Source organism: Tamandua tetradactyla, chromosome 22 (genome assembly GCF_023851605.1).
Source record: "Tamandua tetradactyla isolate mTamTet1 chromosome 22, mTamTet1.pri, whole genome shotgun sequence".
NCBI lineage: Eukaryota > Metazoa > Chordata > Mammalia > Pilosa > Myrmecophagidae > Tamandua > Tamandua tetradactyla.
The window spans coordinates 23,003,002-23,025,011 of record NC_135348.1 but is presented as its reverse complement, the minus strand read 5'-3'; the positions used below and the strand labels follow the sequence as shown (position 1 = coordinate 23,025,011).

General features: G+C 38.3%; 1 protein-coding gene across 6 annotated transcripts in view; it reads right to left on the bottom strand.

Moving 5' to 3' along the window:
* Positions 1-22,010, bottom strand: part of ANAPC10 (anaphase promoting complex subunit 10) — a 218,519-nt gene that overhangs the window by 195,966 nt on the left and 543 nt on the right. For 5 of the 6 annotated variants that reach the window (XR_013167480.1, XR_013167479.1, XM_077139920.1 and 2 more), the window contains exons 2-3: positions 20,418-20,541; positions 7,096-7,186 (exon numbers count right to left, since the gene is read on the bottom strand). Coding sequence is in view for 3 of the 6 variants with exons in the window: in XM_077139920.1 (XP_076996035.1) it covers positions 7,096-7,186; positions 20,418-20,532 (206 nt within the window). In the remaining 3 variants the exon portion in view is untranslated. Of the gene's footprint in view, positions 1-7,095; positions 7,187-20,417; positions 20,542-21,673; positions 21,855-22,010 lie in introns of those variants that run through there. The other variant, XR_013167481.1, reaches the window with a different exon arrangement.

Below are 22,010 nucleotides of genomic sequence, written 5' to 3'. Positions count from 1 at the left end.
TATCTTTTTCGGTTATGTTGCTAGTTCTTCTAAACCAATGCAAATGTACTAAGAAATGATGATCATGCATCTATGTGATGATGTTAAGAATTAATGATTGCATGTGTAGAATGGTATGATCTCTAAATGTTGGGTTAATTTCTTTTTTTCCGTTAATTAAAAAAAAAAAAAAAAAGAGAAGGGATAATTGGAGATGAAGGGATACAGACTGTACAACGGGACTGGATATAAAAACTCAGAAATGGACAGCACAATACTACCCAATTGTAATGCAATTATGTTAAAACACTGAATGAAGCTGCATGTGAGGTATAGGTTTTTTGTTTTTGTTTTTTTTTGGTTTTTTTTTCTTTCTATTATTGTTTTAATTCTTATTCTGTTGTCTTTTTATTTCTTTTTCTAAATCGATGCAAATGTACTAAGAAATGATGAATATGCAACTAGGTGATGTTATTAAGAATTACTGATTGTACATGTAGATTGGAATGATTTCTAATTGTTTTGTTAATTCTTTTTTTAATTAATAAAAATAAAAGAATTAAAAAAAAAAAAGAAGACATGGGCTGAACAAAAAGAAGAAATAGAAAAACTGAAAAAACAAATCACAGAACTTATGGGAGTGAAGGACAAAGTAGAAAAGATGGAAAAACAATGGATACCTACAATGATAGATTTAAAGAGACAGAAGCTAGAATTAGTGAATTGGAGGATGGAACATCTGAATTCCAAAAAGAAACAGAAACTATAGGGAAAAGAATGGAAAAATTTGAACAGGGGATCAGGGAACTCAAGGACAATATGAAGCGCACAAATAAACGTGTTGTGGGTGTCCCAGAAGGAGAAGAGAAGGGAAAAGGAGGAGAAAAACTAATGGAGGAAATTATCACTGAAAATTTCCCAACTCTTATGAAAGATCTAAAATTACAGATCCAAGTAGTGCAGCGCACCCCAAAAAGAACAGACCCAAACAGGCATTCTCCAAGACACTCACTAGTTAGAATGTCAGAGGTCAAAGAGAAAGAGAGGATCTTGAAAGCAGCAAGAGAAAAACAATCCATCACATACAAGGGAAACCCAATAAGACTATGTGTAGATTTCTCAGCAGAAACCATGGACGCGAGAAGACAGTGGGATGATATATTTAAATTACTAAAAGAGAAAAACTGCCAACCAAAACTGCCAACTGTCCTTCAAAAATGAGGGAGAAATTAAAACATTTTCAGGCAAAAAGTCACTGAGAGAATTTGTGACCAAGAGACAAGCTCTGCAAGAAATACTAAAGGGAGCACTAGAGTCAGATATGAAAAGACAGAAGAGAAAGGTATGGAGAAGAGTGTAGAAAGAAGGAAAATCAGATATGATATATATAATACAAAAGGCAAAATGGTAGAGGAAAATATTATCCAAACAGTAATAACACTAAATGTTGATGGACTGAATTCCCCAATCGAAAGACATAGACTGGCAGAATGGATTAAAAAACAGGATCCTTCTATATGCCATCTACAGGAAACACATCTTAGACCCAAAGATAAACATAGGTTGAAAGTGAAAGGTTGGGAAAAGATATTTCATGCAAATAACAACCATAAAAGAGCAGGAGTAGCTATACTAATATCCAACAAATTAGACTTCAAATGTAAAACAGTTAAAAGAGACAAAGAAGGACACTATCTACTAATAAAAGGAACAATTAAACAAGAAGACATAACAATCATAAATATTTATGCACCGAAACAGAATGCCCCAAAATACGTGAGGAATACACTGCAAACACTGAAAAGGGAAATAGACACATATACCATAATAGTTGGAGACTTCAATTCACCACTCCCATCAACGGACAGAACATCTAGACAGAGGATCAATAAAGAAATAGAGAATTTGAATATTACTATAAATGAGCATTCTTAACAGACATTTATAGGACATTACACCCCACAACAGCAGGATACACCTTTTTCTCAAGTGCTCATGGATCATTCTCAAAGATAGACCATATGCTGGGTCACAAAGCAAGTCTTAACAAATTTAAAAAGATTGAAATAATACACAACACTTTCTCGGATCATAAAGGAATGAAGTTGGAAATCAATAATAGGCGGAGTGCCAGAAAATTCACAAATACGTGGAGGCTCAACAACACACTCTTAAACGACGAGTGGGTCAAGGAAGAAATTGCAAGAGAAATTAGTAAATATCTCGAGGCGAATGAAAACGAAAACACAACATATCAAAACCTATGGGACGCAGCAAAGGCAGTGCTAAAAGGGAAATTTATTGCTCTAAATGCCTATATCAAAAAAGAAGAAAAGGCAAAAATGCAGGAATTAACTGTTCACTTGGAAGAACTGAAGAAAGAACAGCAAACTAACCCCAAAGCAAGCAAAAGGAAAGAAATAACAAAGATTAGAGCAGAAATAAATGAAATTGAAAACATGAAAACAATAGAGAAAATCAATAAGACCAGAAGTTGGTTCTATGAGAAAATCAATAAGATTGATGGGCCCTTAGCAAGATTGACAAAAAGAAGAAGAGAGAGGACGCAAATAAATAAGATCAGAATGGAAAAGGAGACATAACCACTGACCTCACAGAAATAAAGGAGGTAATAACAGGATACTATGAACAACTTTACGGTAATAAATACAACAATTTAGATGAAATGGACGGGTTCCTGGAAAGACATGAACAACCAACTTTGACTCAAGAAGAAATAGATGACCTCAACAAACCAATCACAAGTAAAGAAATTGAATCAGTCATTCAAAAGCTTCCTAAAAAAAGAAAAGTCCAGGACCAGACGGCTTCACATGTGAATTCTACCAAACATTCCAGAAAGAATTAGTACCAACTCTCCTCAAACTCTTCAAAAAAATCGAAGTGGAGGGAAAGCTACCTAACTCATTCTATGAAGCCAACATCACCCTCATACCAAAACCAGGCAAAGATATTACAAAAAAAGAAAACTACAGACCAATCTCTCTAATGAATATACATGCAAAAATCCTGAACAAAATTCTAGCAAACTGAATCCAACGACACATTAAAAGAATTATACATCATGACCAAGTAGGATTCATCCCAGGTATGCAAGGATGGTTCAACATAAGAAAATCAATTAATGTAATACACCATATCAACAAATCAAAGCAGAAAAACCACATGATCATCTCAATTGATGCAGAGAAGGCATTTGACAAGATTCAACATCCTTTCCTGTTGAAAACACTTCAAAAGATAGGAATACAAGGGAACTTCCTTAAAATGATAGAGGGAATATATGAAAAACCCACAGCTAATATCATCCTCAATGGGGAAAAATTGAAAACTTTCCCCCTAAGATCAGGAACAAGACAAGGATGTCCATTATCACCACTATTATTCAACATCGTGTTGGAGGTTCTAGCCAGAGCAATTAGACAAGAAAAAGAAATACAAGGCATCAAAATTGGAAAGGAAGAAGTAAAACTATCACTGTTTGCAGATGATATGATACTACACGTTGAAAACACAGAAAAATCCACAACAAAATTACTAGAGCTAATAAATGAGTACAGCAAAGTAGCAGGTTACAAGATCAAAATTCAAAAATCTGTAGCATTTCTATACACTAGCAATGAACAAGCTGAGGGGGAAATCAAGAAACGAATCCCATTTACAATTGCAACTAAAAGAATAAAAAATATCTAGGAATAAATTTAACTAAAGAGACAAAATACAAAGAAAACTACAAAAAACTGTTAAAAGAAATCACAGAAGACCTAAATAGATGGAAAGGCATACTGTGTTCATGGATTGGAAGACTAAATATAGTTAAGATGTCAAGCCTACCTAAATTGATTTACAGATTCAATGCAATACCAATCAAAATCCCAACAACTTATTTTTCAGAAATAGAAAAACCAATAAGCAAATTTATCTGGAAGGGCAGGGTGCCCCGAATTGCTAAAAGTATCTTGAGAAAAAAAAACCGAAGCTGCAGGTCTCACACTGCAGGACTTTTAAGGCATATTATGAAGCCACAGTGGTCAAAACAGCATGGTATTGGCATAAAGATAGATCTATCGACCAATGGAATCAAATAGAGTGCTCAGATATAGACCCTCTCATCTATGGACATTTGATCTTTGATAAGGCAGTCAAGCCAACTCACCTGGGACAGAACAGTCTCTTCAATAAACGGTGCCTAGAGAACTGGATATCCATATGCAAAAGAATGAAAGAGGACCCATATCTCACACCCTATACAAAAGTTAACTCAAAATGGATCAAAGATCTAAACATAGGTCTAAGACCATAAAACAGTTAGAGGAAAATGTAGGGAGATATCTTAAGAATCTTATAACTGGAGGCGGTTTTATGGACCTTACACCTAAAGCAAGAGCACTGAAGAAATAAATAAATGGGAACTCCTCAAAATTAAACACTTTTGCGCATCAAAGAACTTCATCAAGGAAGTAAAAAGACAGCCTACACAATGGGAGACAATATTTGAAAACGACATCAGATAAAGGTCTAGTACCCAGAATTTATAAAGAGATTGTTCAACTCAACAACAAAAAGACAGCCAATCCAATCACAAAATGGGAAAAAGACTTGAACAGACACTTCTCAGAAGAGGAAATACAAATGGCCAAAAGGCACATGAAGAGATGCTCAATGTCCCTGGACATTAGAGAAATGCTAATCAAAACCACAATGAGATATCATCTCACACCCACCAGAATGGCCATTATCAACAAAACAGAAAATGACAAGTGCCGGAGAGGATGTGGAGAAAGAGGCACACTTATCCACTGTTGGTGGGAATGTCAAATGGTGCAACCACTGTGGAAGGCAGTTTGGCGGTTCCTCAAAAAGATGAATATAGAATTGCCATATGACCCATCAATACCATTGCTAGGTATCTACTCAAAGGACTTAAGGGCAAAGACACAAATGGACATTTGCACACCAATGTTTATAGCAGCATTATTTACAATTGCAAGGAGATGGAAACAGCCAAAATGTCCATCAACAGAAAAGTGGCTGAACAAACTGTGGTATATACATACGATGGAATATTATGCAGCTTTAAGACAGAATAAACTCATGAAGTATATAACAACATGGATGGACCTTGAGAACATTATTGCTGAATGAGACTAGCCAAAAACCAAAGGACAAATACTGTATGGTCTCACTGATATGAACTGACATTAGTGAATAAACTTGGAATATGTCATTGGTAACAGAGACCATCAGGAGATAGAAATAGGGTAAGATATTGGGTAACTGGAGCTGAAGCGATACAGACTGTGCAACAGGACTGGATACAAAAACGCAGAAATGGACAGCACAATACTACCTAACTGTAATGTAATTATGTTAAAACACTGAATGAAGCTGCATGTGAGAATGATAGAGGGAGGAGGGCTGGGGACATAAATGAAATCAGAAAGAAAGATAGATGGTAAAGATCGAGATGGTATAATCTAGGAATGCCTAGAGTGTATAATAATAGTGAAATGTACAATGTACAAATTTTAAAAATGTTTTTGCACAAGGAAGAACAAAGGAATGTCATTATTGCAGGGTGCTGAAAATAGATGATAATACTTTAAAATGTCACCTTATGTGTGAGACTAAAGCAAAAAATGTTTATTTGTTACAAAATTTATATTTTGACTAGAGCATTTCCTAATATACCTCATGTAGATAGTTTGTCTGAACGTCATAAGTACTTGGAATCTCAGGTAGGACATGAGATTTTCTTGGTTTGTCCAGAGTGATGCCCTGATGAATCCCAGAGTGATATGATCAGTGACTGGAAAAAGTATTTGCAAGCCCCCTTCGGGGAGTGGTGAGAGCGGGGAGAAATTCAACTTCCCCAGGTTGAATTCTTGATATTCTCACAAGCAATGTGGACAACCAAAGTTATAGGCTGAGCCCCTAGTCTTGGGGTTTGTTCATATGAAACTTAACCCCACAAAGGATAGATCAAGTCTACTTAAAATTTAGGCCTAAGAGTCAACCCCAGGAGAGCCTCTTTTGTTGCTCAGATGTGGCCTCTCTCTCCAGCCAACATGACAAGCAATCTCACCACCCTCTCCCTGTCTACGTGGGACATGACTCCCAGGGGTGTGGACCTCCCTGGCAACGTGGGACAGAGATCCTGGAATGAGCTGAGACTCAGCATCAAGGGACTGAGAAAAACCCTAGAATGAGCTGAGAATTAACATTAAGGGATTGAGAGAACCTTCTCAACCAAAGGGGGAAGAGTGAAATGAGACTAAGTGTCAATGGCTGAGAGATTCCAAACAGAGTCTAGAGGTTATCCTGGAGGTTATTCTTATGCATTAAGTAGATATCGCCTTGTTGTTCAAGATGTAGCAGAGAGGCTGGAGGGAAATGCCTGAAAATGTAGAGCTGTGTTCCAGTAGCCATGTTTCTTGATGATGATTGAACAATGATATAGCTTTCACAATGAGACTCTGTGAATGTGAAAACCTTGTGTCCGATGCTCCTTTTAGCTACTATATCAACAGAAGAGTAGAACACATGGAATAAAAATAAATAATAGGGGGAACAAATGTTAAAATAAATTTAGTTTGAAATGCTAGTGGTAAATGAAAGTGAAGGGTAAGGGGTATGGTATGTATAACTTTTTTTTTCCTCTATTATCATTTTATTTCTTTTTCTTTGTCTTTTTATTTCTTTTTCTAAATCGATGCAAATGTTCTAAGAAATGATGAATATGCAGCTATGTGATATTAAGAATTACTGATTGTATATGTAGAATGGAATGATATCTTAATGTTTTGTTAATTTTTTTAATTAATAAATAAAGTTAAAAAAATAAATAAAAAAGAATATGTGAAAAAACAGTACATAAAAAGAACTCTGTGCCATAAGGGATTCCTAAAGGACAAGACAGTAAACCTTAGATGCTCACAATATAGTTGAACAGAAAAATACTTTCTAAGGTTTATAAAAAGCAGAATTCAGTGTACTTCACTATAATTTCTATGTCTTTAAATTTTACATAAATTAAACAGATCCTCTTATTCACTCATAATCTACACAAATTGAAAAATTCAAAATTGTTATTACCTGAATTGTATGTTCACTAAATGAGGTTGAGAACCATCTGATTGCCAATAAGTTTCTAGATTGTCATCTCGTAATTGATCTACTCCAAATCCTAAAAACACCAAAAATGACAGTAAATAAATTCCCAAGAAAAAGAAGCTGTATACGTTGCAATAAAAAATTATCATTTATATTTGTCTAGAAAGTTTGATACACAGGATGGTCAATACTGTGAAATTTAGATTAACCAGAATTCTTCCACTCTTTTACCCAGGCCTCAACTCTTTGAAGAAATATCATTTGCACACACAAAAGCTTTAATAGGATCAAGTTTTTTTGGCTGTTGGCTTCAGTTTATAGACAACATCTTCTAAGATACACACTAACGTCATTATGTATTAAAGCCCAGTTTTTTATACTATCTACAAGCTGATAAGAAGAACAATCCCCCATGTCTTACAAAACTCTCAAAAGTAAAATAGATCCCAGTAAGTTCAATATGCCAGACTCATCATGACAAGAAAAAGGACAATATAGAAATATTTTCAAAAGTTGCATTCATCTGAAATCAAGTTGTTCTGAATAATATTCTAATTAATCAAACATTAAATTTAACCAGAATCACATATTCTCTAGCCATTCCAGGAACTGAAGTTAAACTTTACTGTGGTGTTTTCTTCTAAATTAAAACCATAATAATTCATAGTAATTATACAAACAAACTTGAATCAATGGTAAAGTATGGATTTTTCAAAAAAAAGTTTTTAAAAGTTATAATTTATATTTTTTTTTTTTACTAAGTAACAAATTCATTATGGATCAAACTAAAACAGTACAAAAGATCACAGGTGAAAGTCTCTATCCACCCACCAATATTACTACCCTCTAGTACTTCCCCAAAATATAACCAATGCTATTAGTTTCCTGCATATCCTTTCACAGACATGGTGTGCTGGTTTGAAAGGATCATGTACCCTAGAAACGCCATGTTTTAATCCTGATTCCATCTCATGGAGGCAACTGTTTTTTTTAAACCTCATTTGGTACTGTCTGTTGGAAACTTGATTATATTATCTCCACAGAGTTATGACTCACCCAATTGGGGGTATTAACTTTCATTACAGGGAAATGTGGCTCTACCCATTCCATGTGGGTCTTGATTACTTTACTGGAATCCTTTAAAAGAGGAAGAATTTTAGAAAAAGCTAGAGAGCCATGGGAGAGCACAAGAGCAACAAGAGATGAGAGAGCCCATGCAGTCAGAGACCTTTGGAGATGAACACCTTAGGGGGAGCATCATGAAACAAGAAGCCTGGAGGAAAAGCTAGCAAACCTCGCCATGTTTGCTATGTGCTTGTGTGATTGTCCAGATGAGAGAGAAACCCTGAACTTCATCGGCCTTTTATTTTCCAACATGGGCAGGCACTGGGAATCAAATCCAGGTCTCTGGCATGACAGGCGAGAATTCTGCCACTGAGCTTAAATGTTTGGAAATGGACAGAGGCGACAGTAGCGTGCTATTGTAAGAACAATTAACAGTGCTGAATGATGTGTGAATGTAGTGGGAGGGAGAAGTTTAGAATCATGTATGCCACCAGAAGAAAGTCAGAGGTTAAAACATGGGAATGTACAATACAGTGAATCCTGTGGTGGACAATGTCCATGATTAAATACAAATTTTTAAAAGTTCTTTCATGACCTAGGACAAATGTATGACATTATTACAAGGAGTTAATAATAGAGGAGTATGCTGGTTTGAAACTATTATGAACCCCATAAAAGTCATGTTCTTTTAATCCCAATCCAACCTTGTGAGGGCAAACCTATTGTTTAGGGTAGAACCTTTTGCTTAGGGTGGTTCCATGGAGATATAACACACCCAAATGTGGGTGTGAGCTTTTGATTAGATTATTTTCATGGAGGTGTGACCACAACCATTCAAGGTGGGTCTGATTCATGTACTAGAGTCCTCTTTTTAAAAAAACTTTTTTATTGTATAATATAACATACATATACAAGGCAAAGAAATAAAAAAGCAAGTTTTCAAAGCACTCTTTAACAAATAGTTACAGGACAAATTCCAGAATTTGTCATGGACTACCATATGATCTTCTCAGATTTTTCCTTCTAGTTGCTCCAGAATATAGGATGCTAGAAGGAATAAATATTTTTTTATCATCACAATAGACATTTTTTTTTTTAGTGAAAAATTACATATATACAAAAAAGCAATAAATTTCAAAGCACAGCACAACAGTTAGTTGTAGAACAGATTTCAGAGTTTGGCATGGGTTACAATTCCACAATTTTAGTTTACTTCTATCTGCTCTGAGATACTAGAGACTAAAAGAGATATCTGTTTAATGTTTCAGCAATCATATTCATTCGTTAAACCCTATCTTCTCTGTATGACTCCACCATCACCTGTGATCTTTCTATCCTTCTCTTTAGGGGTATTTAGGCTATGGCCATTCTAACTTTTTCATGTTGGAAGGGTCTGTCAATAATACGGGGTAGGGAGATGGAACTATCAATGTTCTGGAGGGGCTGGGCCCTCTAGGTTTCAGATCTATCTGGTCCAGGTTTAAAGAAAGTTACTCAAGTGCAAGGAACTCTTGTGGAATGCTATATATTGCCCTAGGTGTTCTTTAGGATTGACTTGAATGGTCCTGGTTTGGCACTTTATGACAGGTAGCAATGACTAACTGAAGGTTACATAATAGCAGCCTCCAGAGTAGCCTCTCGATTCTATTTTAACTCTCTCTGCTCCTGATACTTTATTAGTTACACTTCTTTTCCCTCTTTTGGTCAGGATGGAATTGTTGATCCCAGGGTGCCAGGGCAAGACTCATCCCTGGGAGTCACCTCCCATGCTGCCAGGGAGATTTCACTCCTGGATGTCATGCCCAATATAGAGGGGAAGGCAATAATTTCACTTTCAAAATTGGGCTTAGAAAGAGTAAGCTCACATCTGAGCAACAAAAAGAGGTCCTCCAGAAGTAACCATTAGACATACCGATAGGTAGGCTAAGCTTCTCCGTTACCTACATAAGCTTCACAAGAGAAAGCCTCAAGATCAAGGGCCTGGCCTGTTGATTTGGGTGTCCCTAAAGTTTGACACAGTATCAGGGGATTCCCTGACGGTAAAATTTAATAACTCCATATTTTTCTCTCCCATCCCTCAAGGAACTTTGCCAATACTTTTTGATTATCTGCTTAGCACACTCTAGGATATAGCCAGGCATTACATTAAGCTATATAGAATTAAAGGGCCTCTTTCTTATTCTGGTCTCCCCGTGTTTCAATTGTTCAAATTGTTAAACCTCTGGTTTAAGTCCATGGGAATTGAACACTTTCCAATGGGAGTCTTCCCCTACAAGCCAGAAGGGAGGTTTCCAGGGTAAGGAGAAGCCCCAGCTATAACCTAATTAGAATAAAATGAGTCTATGAAAGGTAGTGGCCCAAAAGCATGCAGGCCTTCTGGCTCTCCGCACACGAAGTCACTCTCATGACCGGCTCCTCACTTTTTCTCTCTGGTTTTTTTCCATCTCTTTGTCCACTACTATATCTCAAGTCCCAGTGTGCTCTGCTACTAGCCCTCTTGAAGGTGTCACCCAGTGCAGGAAAGAACCACTAGCTGGGAAGATAGGATGTTGGGTGTGCATCACTCTCTTAACAAAAGATCTACATTTTAAGGGATAGATGAAGCCTTATTCCCAGCACTCTCCTAGAATATGTCCATACCTAAACTCCTCTGATTGCCTGAAAAGCATACCAAGCCATGTTCTTAAAAGGAGCCTGATTTCTTTGCTGCATGTTCTTTCCCTCTAGCTCAATCATTGCAACATCTAGGGCTAGCATCTGGGAATTCCCCTTCCTAGAACTTATTTATTTGTAGCAGATCCTTTCTAGTCTTTTTAGGCAATAATCTAAGCAGTAAGTTACAGAGCACAGACACCCAGGAAGACAACTGGGTCAGCTCAGTAGCTTCAGGGTGGTACTGGGCCTTCTAAGCTGAATGAAAATAAGAATACAACACATCAAAATTTGTAAGATGTAGTTAATGCAATACTTAGAAGGAAATTGTTAGCACTGAATGCTTATGCCAGCAAAAAAAAAGGGGGTTTAAATCAATAATTCATGTTTCCACATAAAGAAATTAGAAAAGGAAGAACAAATTATACCCAGAACAAGCAGAAGGAATGAAACAATAAAGGTAAGACCAGAAATCAAAGAAATTCAGAACAGTAACAGTAAAGAAAATCAATGAAACTAAAATCTGGCACTTTAAAATAATCAATAAAACTGACAAACCTGTAGCCAGATGGAGAAAAAAAGGCAAAAATTACCAATATCAGGAAAGAAAGAAGGGTTATCATTAGATAACCCAGACATTAAAAGGTAAAATTAAAAAAAGGAATACAGTAATCAACATTAAGCCATATATAGACAGAGGCAGGGATTGGAGTTATGCTGCCATGAGCCAATGAATGTCTGAGGTTTCCAGAATATAGGAAGAGGCAAGGAAGGATTTTTTCCTAGAACCTTCAGAGTTAGCATGGCCCTCTTGACACACTGATTTCAGACTTTTAGCTTCCATAACCGTGAGAGATTAAATTTGTTATTTTAAGTCACCAAATTTAAAATTTATTAAAGCAGCCTTAAGAAACTAATACAACATTCAAACAAAAACACTCCAGGCCAAGGTGACTTCACTGATGAATTTAACAAGTATTTAAGGAAGAAATTATTTCAATTCTGCACAAACTCTTGCAGAAATAGAAATGGAAGAATACTTCAAGTTAAAAATATTTCAAGAAATTACAGACCAATATCAAGGAAGACAAGCCACGTCCCTTGAACGCACCATCCTCACCCCACAACTCCCCTCACACCTGAATCCCATCACCTGCCACCCCACCCAGACCCCCATCCTGGATGTCCCTACCCCACACCCACACCCACACCCTGCACATATGTACACACCTGCCCCAGCCTGACCAACCTCTCCTGCACAAGTGCACATTCTCACCCCGCCCCTCCGGAGACCTAAGCACCCCTGCTCAGCCCCTCAAACCCCACCTACCCCACCCTATCCCCTAAAGGCAGGCACTGCACATCTGAGCTGAAGACACTCACCTTCATGCCTGGGCCAAACCCACCCCCAGCCCATAACATGGCACAATCCCCCCCTGCCCCACCATGAGCTGTGCGCATGCGTACATCAGCATCCACCCCCACCCCCAAGATCCACACACACACATGCATCCCCGCCACACACCCCAGCTCTGGGCAAGCGCTGACCTGCACATCCAGGCCACACTCGTCACCAGCCCACACAGGCACAATCCTGGTCTGCTGCCCCTAGGCCTTGCGCATGTGCACACCAGGGCCCGCCCCCCAGACCATACACATGTACAACCACATCCTCCATGCCGGGGGCCCATGTATCCATGCACCAACCTCTTCCACCCCGTACCCCAATCCCTGCCCTGCACATGTGCACACCCTTGCCCCACCCCCTGGCACAAGCGCCCCGCTCCCATACCTGGCAGGTGCTCACATACGCATCTATGCTACAGAGCTCCTGCTCCAACCCACCTACACGTGCACACCCATGCCAGGGCTCCACCCACCTGACATCACCTTTCCCTGACCCACGTCCTGCAAACCCCTCAACCTATGTTCCACCCCTACACACCTGCATATCCACATCCAAACCCCTGGACCCCTCCCCCTGGGCAGAGACACACCCATGCCCTGACTTTCCTGTGCCCTGACCTCTGTGCTCTATACCCCACATAAGGATACTTATGAACCCCACATTCCACGGGCCCAGTCCCATCATGCCTGCATACCAGCTTCCATGCCTCTGCCAGCCTCCTCCATCCACCTCCCACCATGTCCTACCTCTATGTCTCCCATGACACACCCTGCTCCTATGTTCCAAGGCCTGCCTGAGCTGCACTCCACTCCCACAGACCCTGCACCATACCTCCACAACCCTGCACCTCACACCCCATGCTCACAGGCACGAGCATAGTGTCTCCAACCACATCTTTACCTGGTCCCAATCCATCACTGCATTGTTGTGCCCTGCCCCATGCCACAAATACAAAGCTTTAGAATACTGAAGGAAAGCAACTTCCAACCCAATCAAGATATTTACATGCGTCGAAGGCAACAGATCACTAAGCATATCAAGTGCAGACAGATATAACCCAGCCTTAAGACCAACTAAAAACACCAAAGGAGAAACAGATTTTGGGACAACTAATCAACAGGAAGGTTAATGACATAAAGGAGGTCAAAAAGACACTAGAAGAGAGAGGGCAAGTTGGCAGCTTACTGAAGTGTGAAATTTAGTTCATCCTCCAGAACAGCTAGTAAATAGCCAGGAATTGTACAGAACAACTACTGAGGCCACATCAGTGACTGGACACACAGCATACACCATTCTGAATAAGCTGGACCGACTGAGACCCAACACAGAAATGTAAATCCCTCAAGCCATGGAGACCAGGGTCCCTCCACCATGGGCTTTGCAGGCTGTTTTTCTGAGGCAAAAGGAAACAGACTTTTCTAGCAAAAGGGCATAGATCAGCCAAGCTTCAACTGCAGAATTAACAAATTTTGACTACTGAAATAAGTCCCCAGTTCAGATAAGGAGTGTTTGCCCCAGTGGAGAGATGCAGGGCTGATGGGGAAAAAATAAACAGAGGTTTTTTGAGTTGGCCAACACAAAATACTGGAAAAAGACTGGGCCCTAAAAGGGGGGGGCCCATAGAGCCTGGAGATACATAGAGCTCTTGATTGACAAACTCAAGGAGTGGTGGTCCTGCTCTGCAAAGGATTTTTTTCTTTGCTTTGTTTCTACTATGTAACAGCTCATTAGATAGAACTGCAAGGCTTCTCAGGCTTCAGCACTACCCCAGGCAAAGGCAGAACTAAGCTTGTCAGAGAGACAAAGTTACTAGTCAGATGAAAGGAGTTAATTCCCTGAAAGTTATACCTTCCCCAAGAAAAAGGTGGGGTCCAGATCAAGTGGAATCCCTCCCTCAAAAAATTCAGGCCCCAGGGACAGGAAAACTGAAACAATTAAGACCAGCCTACAACCTCACCTCTGTTGCAACCACACCCAGCCCCTGGCAGGGAGAGTCTGCTGAAGTTAAAGGCACTGCATCACTTCACACTGCTGGGAAGCTGAGGGCAGACAAGTACCACACATACTGGGAAGAGTCTAGAGGCTCCATAGGAAAGTCTGTCAAACTGCTGGGTCTCACCCTCAGGGAAGACTGATACAGGTGACTCTTTCCTCCTGGGAGGATGCCAGTCTGGTCTGGGAAAATCTGACTGGGGTCTATAATATCTGAGGAGATCCTCCTCAAAAAAAAAGTCTCCATATAGGCATAGGCAGGACAAACAAGTAGAAAAACAAGAACTGAAAAGTTCTGATCAGTTAAACTGAACCTATGCTAGAGGTCTAGAACAAGTTGAACTGAATGTCAAAGAACAGACAGAGAACAAAGCCACGCAGTAAGAAAATCCTAGGTAAAAGACTGAAAACAACCTCCAGAATAAACTACTTAAGGAAATCAAATGCCTAGATGTCAGCAAAAACTAAAGTCATACAAGGAAAATCAAAGATACTGATCAATCAATGGAACAACCAACAATTCAAATGAGATACAGGCGTTGAAACAACTAATTCATAATGTTAGAACAGACATGGGAAAATCTCATCAAAATCAAAATCAACAAGTTGAGGGAGGATGTAAAGAAAGCATTGGGCGAGAAAAAAAAGAAATCGAAAGTTTGAAAAAACAAATCACAGAATGTATGGGAATGAGAGGCACAGAAGAGATAAAAAAAAAACAATGGAAACCTACAACAATAGATCTGAGAGGAAGAAGAAAGGATTAGTGAACTAGAAGACTGGACATCTGAAATCCAACTCACATAAGAAAATATAGGGAAAAGAATGGAAAAATATGAGCAGGGTCTCAGGGAATTGAATGACAACATGAAGCACACAAATGTATGTGAGGTGGGTGTCCCAGAAGGAGAAGAGAAGGGCAAAGGATGAGAAAGACTAATTGAAGAAAGCATCACCGAAAATTTCACACCTCTTATGAAAAATAAAATTACCGATCTGGGAAATGCAGCGTACCCCAAACAGAATAGAGCCAGACACACTCCAAGACACTTACCAATCAAGCTGTCAAATGTTAAACAGAAAGAGAGAATTTTAAAAGCAGCAAGAAAAAAGCAACTCTTCACATAAAAGGGAAGCCCAATAAAACTATGTGTGGATTTTTCAGCAGAAACCATGGCGGTGAGAAAGCAGTGGCATGATATAAATAAGATTCTACAGAGAAAAATTGTCAACGAAGAATTCTATATCCAGCAAAATTATCCATCAAAACTGAGGGAGAGATTAAAATTTTCAGACAGACAAATCCTGAAAGAATTTCTCAACAAGAGACCAGCTCTACAAGAAATACTAAGGGAGTTCTGCCAGTTGTTTAAAAAAAAAAAAAAAAGACAGCAGAGGGAGGTCTGGAGGAGTGCACAGAACTCAGTACAAGTAAGGTAGTGGTATACTTAAAGGATAAAAAGAGGTAGAGGAAAAAGAATATGTAGATGTGACAAATAAAATCCAAAGAATAAGATGGTGAATTCAAGAAATGCCTTTTCAGTAATAACTTTGAATGTTAATGGACTAAACTTACCACTTAAATGATAAAAATTGGCAGAATGGATTAAGAAATATAATCCAGCTATATACTACTTACAAGAGACTCATTTTAGACACAAGGATACAAATAGATTGAAAGTGAAAAGATGGAAAAAGATCTTCCATGCAAGTTGTACCCAAAGGAAAGCAGGAGTAGCTATACAAATATCGACTTTAAATGTAAAAACATCATGAGAGACAAAGAAGGACACTATACATTAATAAAAGGGACAATTCACCAAGAAGAAATAATCATAAATATTTATGCTCCCAATAAGGAGCTCCAAAGTACATGAGGCAACACTGCCAAAACTGAAGGGAGAGATAGAGATTTCAACAACAATAGGAGACTTTAACACAATACTCTCCTCTATAGCTAGAACAACCAGACAAAGGATCAACAAGTAAATAAAGAAGTTAAACATATTGATAAATGAATTAGAGCTAACAGACATATAGGTCACTACCCCCCAAAACACCAGAATATACATTCTTCTCTAGTGCTCATGGAACATTCTCCAATATAGATCATATGCTGGAGCATAAAACAGGTCCTTATAAATTTAAAAACACTGAAATTATTCAAAGTACCTTCTCTGATCACAGTGGAATGAAGCAGGATTTCAACAACCACCAAAGAAAGAGAATTTTCACAAATATATGGGGATTAAATCACACACTCTTAAACAACCAGAGGATCAAAGAAGAAGTTGCTAGAGAAATCGGTAGCTTTCTGGAGACGAATGAAAATGAGAACACAACATATCAGAATTTATGGGCTATGGCAAAGGCTGGGCTGAGAGGGAAATTTATTACCCTAAACACCTATATTTAAAAAAAAAAAAAAAGGGCACATGGGTACTTTAGTGGTTAGTATGCCTGCCTTCCATGAGGGAGACCTGGGTTCAATTCCCAGACCGTGCACCTAAAAACAAAAAGAAAAACCATGGAGGAGACCCAGATCGATTCCAGGGCCATGCACTTCCCCAAAAAAACAAACAAGCAAGCAAATAAACAAACAAAAAGCTAGCCAAACAAAAATTCAACAAATGTTGCTGCAATAATGGGATACTCACATGGAAAAGAATGAAATGTGACCCTGCATTATAGTATACAAAAAAAAGAAAGAAAGAAAGAAAAAAAGGGCAAAAATTAAGGACCTAACTGCTCACCTGGAGGAACTTGAAAAAGAACAGCAAACTAACCCCAAAGCAAACAGAAGAAGAGAAATAACAAAGATTAAAGCAGAGTTAAATGAATGGGAGAACAAAAGAACATTAGAAAGAATCGGTAAAATCATAAGTTGGTTCTTTGAGAAAATCAGCAAAATTGATGGGCCAGTAGCAAGGCTGACAGAAAAAAAGAAAGAGGATGAAAATAAAATCAGAAATGAGAGGGGGGTCATTAACACTGAAGAAATACACATTGAAGAAATAAAAGAAATCATAAGACAATATACTCTGAACAACTATATGCCAACAAAATAGACAACTTAGATGAAATGGACAAATTCCTGTAAACACACAAACAAGCTATACTGACTCAGGAAGAAATAGAAGATCTCAACAAACCAATCACAAGTAAAGAGATTCACTCAGTCATCAAAAATCTTTCTATAAAGAAAAGCAAGGGCCAGACAGCTTCACAGGGGAATTTGATCTAACACCAATCCTGCTCAAACTTTTCAAAAAAATTGAAGAATAAGGAACACTACCTAACTCATTTTATAAAGCTAACATCACTTTAATACCAAAACTGGGTAAAGATGCTACAAGAAAGGAAAATCTACCAGCCAATCTCCCTAATGAACATGGATGCCAAAATTCTCCACAAAATACTAGCAAATTGAATCCAACAATGCATTAAAAAAATTATATACCATGACCAAGTGGGGTTTATACCAGGAATGTAACAATGATTCAACACAAGAAAATTAGTTAATGTTGCATGGCACATTAACAAATCAAAAGGGAAAAATCACATGATCATCTCAACTGATGCTGAAAAAGCATTCAACAAAATTCAACATCCTTTTCTGATAAAAACACTTCAAAGGTAACTTCCTCAATATGATATAGGGCATATATGAAAAACCCATAGCCAGCATCGTACTCAATGGAGAGAGACTGAAAGCTTTCTCCCTAAGGGAAATGAGACAAGGAGGCCTCTGTCACCACTATTATTCAACATTGTACTAGAAATTTTAGCTAGACCAGTCAGGTAGGACAAAGAAATAAAAGGCATCCAAATTGGAAAGGAAGAAGTAAATCTTTCACTATTTGCAGATGACATGATAACATACTTGGAAAATTCTGAGAAATCTACAAATCTACAATAAAGTGACTTGAGCTAACAAACAAATTCAGCAAAGAGGCGGGATAAAAAATTGATATGCAAAAATCAGTAACATTTCTATACATAAGTGTTCTAGTTCGCTAACTGGCAGAATGCAATGTATCAGAAACGGAACGGCTTTTTAAAAAGGGAATTTAATAAGTTGCAAGTTAACAGTTTTTAGGCCATGGAAATGTACTAATTAAAGCAAATCTATAGAAATGTCCCATCTTAGGCATTCAGAGAAAGATACCTTGATTCAAGAAAGTCAATGAAGTTCAGGGTTCCTCTCTCAATTGGAAAAGCACATGGAAAACACAGTCAGGGTTTTTCTCTCTCTCAGCTAAAAGGGCACCTTCTAGCCTCCAGTTCCCTGGGAGGCGTTTTCCTTCTTCGTCTCCAAAAGTCACTGGCTGGTGGACTGTCTGCTTCTCGTGGCTAAGTCGTTCTCTGCTCTCTCAGAATCTCCAAATTTCTCCAAAATGTTTCCTCTTTTATAGGATCCCAGTAAACTAATCAAGACCCACATAGAATGGGTGGGGACACATCTACATCTAATCAAGTTTAATACCACAATTTAACCTTTTTCTTGATCTTAAAGATCGTGTAGATTGGGGTTGGGGAGGGATGAGGGACAAGTGAGTCTAAGGATAATGAAATAATCAGTGACTGAAACCATTTTCCCATCATACTCTGTTCTGAGCATTCTCTGTACCATTTAAGATATCCATTTTTTTCTTTTTAAATCCCAGTCCTTCAACTTGAAAGATTTTATTTGTAAAAAGTTCCACAGTTCAGTAAATTTAGAGGAAAATGAGTATTTGGTCCAAAAAAAGGAAAAATAATCAAGATTTTAGGGCTTTTATTTTTTCTTTTGTAATTGTGTAAAAAATGGGGGAAAAAACATAAAAAGCAGAATTTTAATGTGAAGACATTTTTTGCTATAATCATTAGTTTTAGAGGCATTGTTAGTTTAGCGTGTGTGCAGAGTCCATTTCCCACATCTTTCCTCAAGTATCTTCTATTTTTATCATGAATTCCCTTTTAATCAATTGTAGGTTATTTAAAATAAATTCCTACAACTTAACGGAAAAAAAAAACCATTGTATCTTAGAAGCAGATAACTTGTTTTCTAACTTTCACAAGTCTATCATAAGGAAAGAAATTTGTCCTCCATCAGAAGGACAGACTACAACAGTAACTGATTTTGATGAGACTTTTGATGAGACTGAAAGGTGTTAACTGAAATAGCTTAAGGCTTATAGAATGTTGTGACTGTATGAATGTATTTTACACATTGGAAAAGACATGGAAAGATGTCTTTTGGGAGTCCAAAAAGGTGGACTGTGATAGATTGAATTATGTACCCCAAGTTAGCGATGTTCTTAAACTTAAATCACATGCCTGTGAGTCTGAACTCATTGCATATAGGAGCTTTTGAAGATATTATTTTTAGTTAAAGTGTGGCCCAACTAAATGAAGGTGGGCCTTAATCTGGATTACTGAAGCCCTTTTTAATAAAGCAGAAGAAATTCAGACGTAGTCAGAGAAAGTCCCAGGAAGGAGCCAGAATCCAAACAGAACCCAGAAAAGAAAAAAGAGGAAGTAGAGGGCATCACCAAGTGATGGGAAAGCTAAGGAACTTAAGGATTGCCAGCCAGTAGAACATAACTGATCCCAGGAGGAAACAAGACTTTTAGATTCTGGAACCATGAGCCAATAAATTCCTGTTATTAAATGAACCTAGTGTGTGGTATATGTCATAGCAGCTCAGGAAAACCAAGACATCCAAAAACAGAAAAGATTAAATGTTTAAAAGAAAGAACAAGTTACATAGAGGAAAAGCAGCTAACTTTCATCTGAGGTTCTTTCCTATGTGGGAAGCTCAGGGTGATCTCCACTGGCCTTCTCTCCAGGCCTCTGGATTCCAACAACTTTTCCTGGGGTGTTTTCTTTCTGCGTCCCCAAAGGCCTGGGCTGAGCTGAGAGTGCTGAGACGAGGTGTGCTGAGCTGCTTGAGCTGTGCTACATTGACCGCTCTCACACCAGCCAATTAAATCAAACATCATTCATTGCAGCAGGCACTCCTCCTAGCTGACTGCAGATGTAATTAGCAACAGATGAGGTTCACATGCCATTGGCTCATGTCCACAGCAACAGGACTAGGCACCTTCACCTGGCCAAGTGAACACCTGAATCTAACTGCCACAGGCCAGTATACAAAGAAATTGTGAGTAGTTACTATGAACAGTTTTTCTGTTTGTTTTTTTACCTGGTTTGCAAGATGAGAGTGACCAGACAGCTTGTGACCCAATTTCCCGTACTGTCCCAGTTCTTTCCAACTGCTTAGGGTCAGCACCAGGTGGTGTCTTGTTTGGTGTGGTCATCTTAATAGCCTGTGCAGATAAAAAGAATATACACATTATAGTAGAACCTCCTACTAAAAATAACAATAAAAATTTAATAGCAAGATGGATCACTCATATACCTAATATTAATCATCTAGCTATCAAATGAAGTTCATATAACTCAATCACAGCACCTTCAAAATCCTGGGAATTGAGTTTTTGTTTTAAAATATAACATATTAAGGCATACAGGATTGCAAAGCAGCAAGGTATAGTCAACAAAAGAACACAGAATCAGAGATTTAGCTTCAGCCTCTCCTTTAACTAGCCTGACTTTCGGCAGGCCTGGGCTTTATTTCCTTTCGTGTCAAAGGGGTTGCATTGATGATCTCTATTATGTAGTTCTATAATTTGCTGAGTAAAAAATTTGAATTCAAATTAAGTTTTTACCCTGGGAAAGTTAGATTGGAGCATTCTTTTTTTTTTTTTTAACATGGGCAAGCACCAGGAATTGAACTCGGCTCCTCTCACATGGCAGGCAAGCGTTCTCGCCATTGAGCCACCGTGGCCCACCCAGATTGGAATATTCTTATGCTAGGACTATGTAGACAGTGCTATTTTAAATTTCCATTAATTAATGCAAAGAAAAATCAAACCCCCTTGCTAGTTGTCAAAAGTTCCTATTTATATGTCCTCAACATAGATAAAGACAGAAAAGTGGCTTCAGGGTCTAGAAGTGAATAACTGGCATATTCTAAACCAAAGGGTCACTTCAATTTTCATATCTGTGGTTCAATCTTAGTAAATCTATACAAACGTGAATATATATATATATATATATATATATGGTACGATATGTAAAACTGCTTTGATAGTGCAATGTTACAGCTACTGGACATCATTCCACATTATCATAAAAGAGTCCTAATAGTTCCGTATACTTCTCCTTGACACCTCCCACTGGATTCCGAATTGTTCCCTAATCGCCATGTATGCACTGAATACATATAAAATACGGTCAGAACCAATGGACTGGCCAGACACTTCAAAAAGGTCGGAGACTTAAATGCTCCATAAGTAAATTTCTAAATGAATAGATGGATGAATGAATAGATTCAGTCGCAAAATAAAGTATTTTCTATCTGGAAGTTAAATAAGGTCTAGGATAACACAACTCAACCTGTTATGAAGTGTCATCTCAAAAAGAAATAAGCCCATTTCTATACCGAGGCAGGATTCAAATGCCAGACGGACTTGAGACTGGACGCCACCAAGTGGATAACATACGGAGCGCGAAGGAAACTGATTCCTAGTTTCGAAAAACTGACTACACGGTTCAGAAGAAGATGAAGCCAAGGACAGAAAGTCACGCGAGCAGTCTCTGCACGAGACTCTGTCGGTCCTGCTTGACAGCTCTCGCGCGCTAGAATGGGGAGCGGTTGCCATCCAATTCCTGACCCACCGGCCTTGAAAAGACCACTAGAAGCATAAAAGGAGAGTCAGCCCGGGTAGGAAAA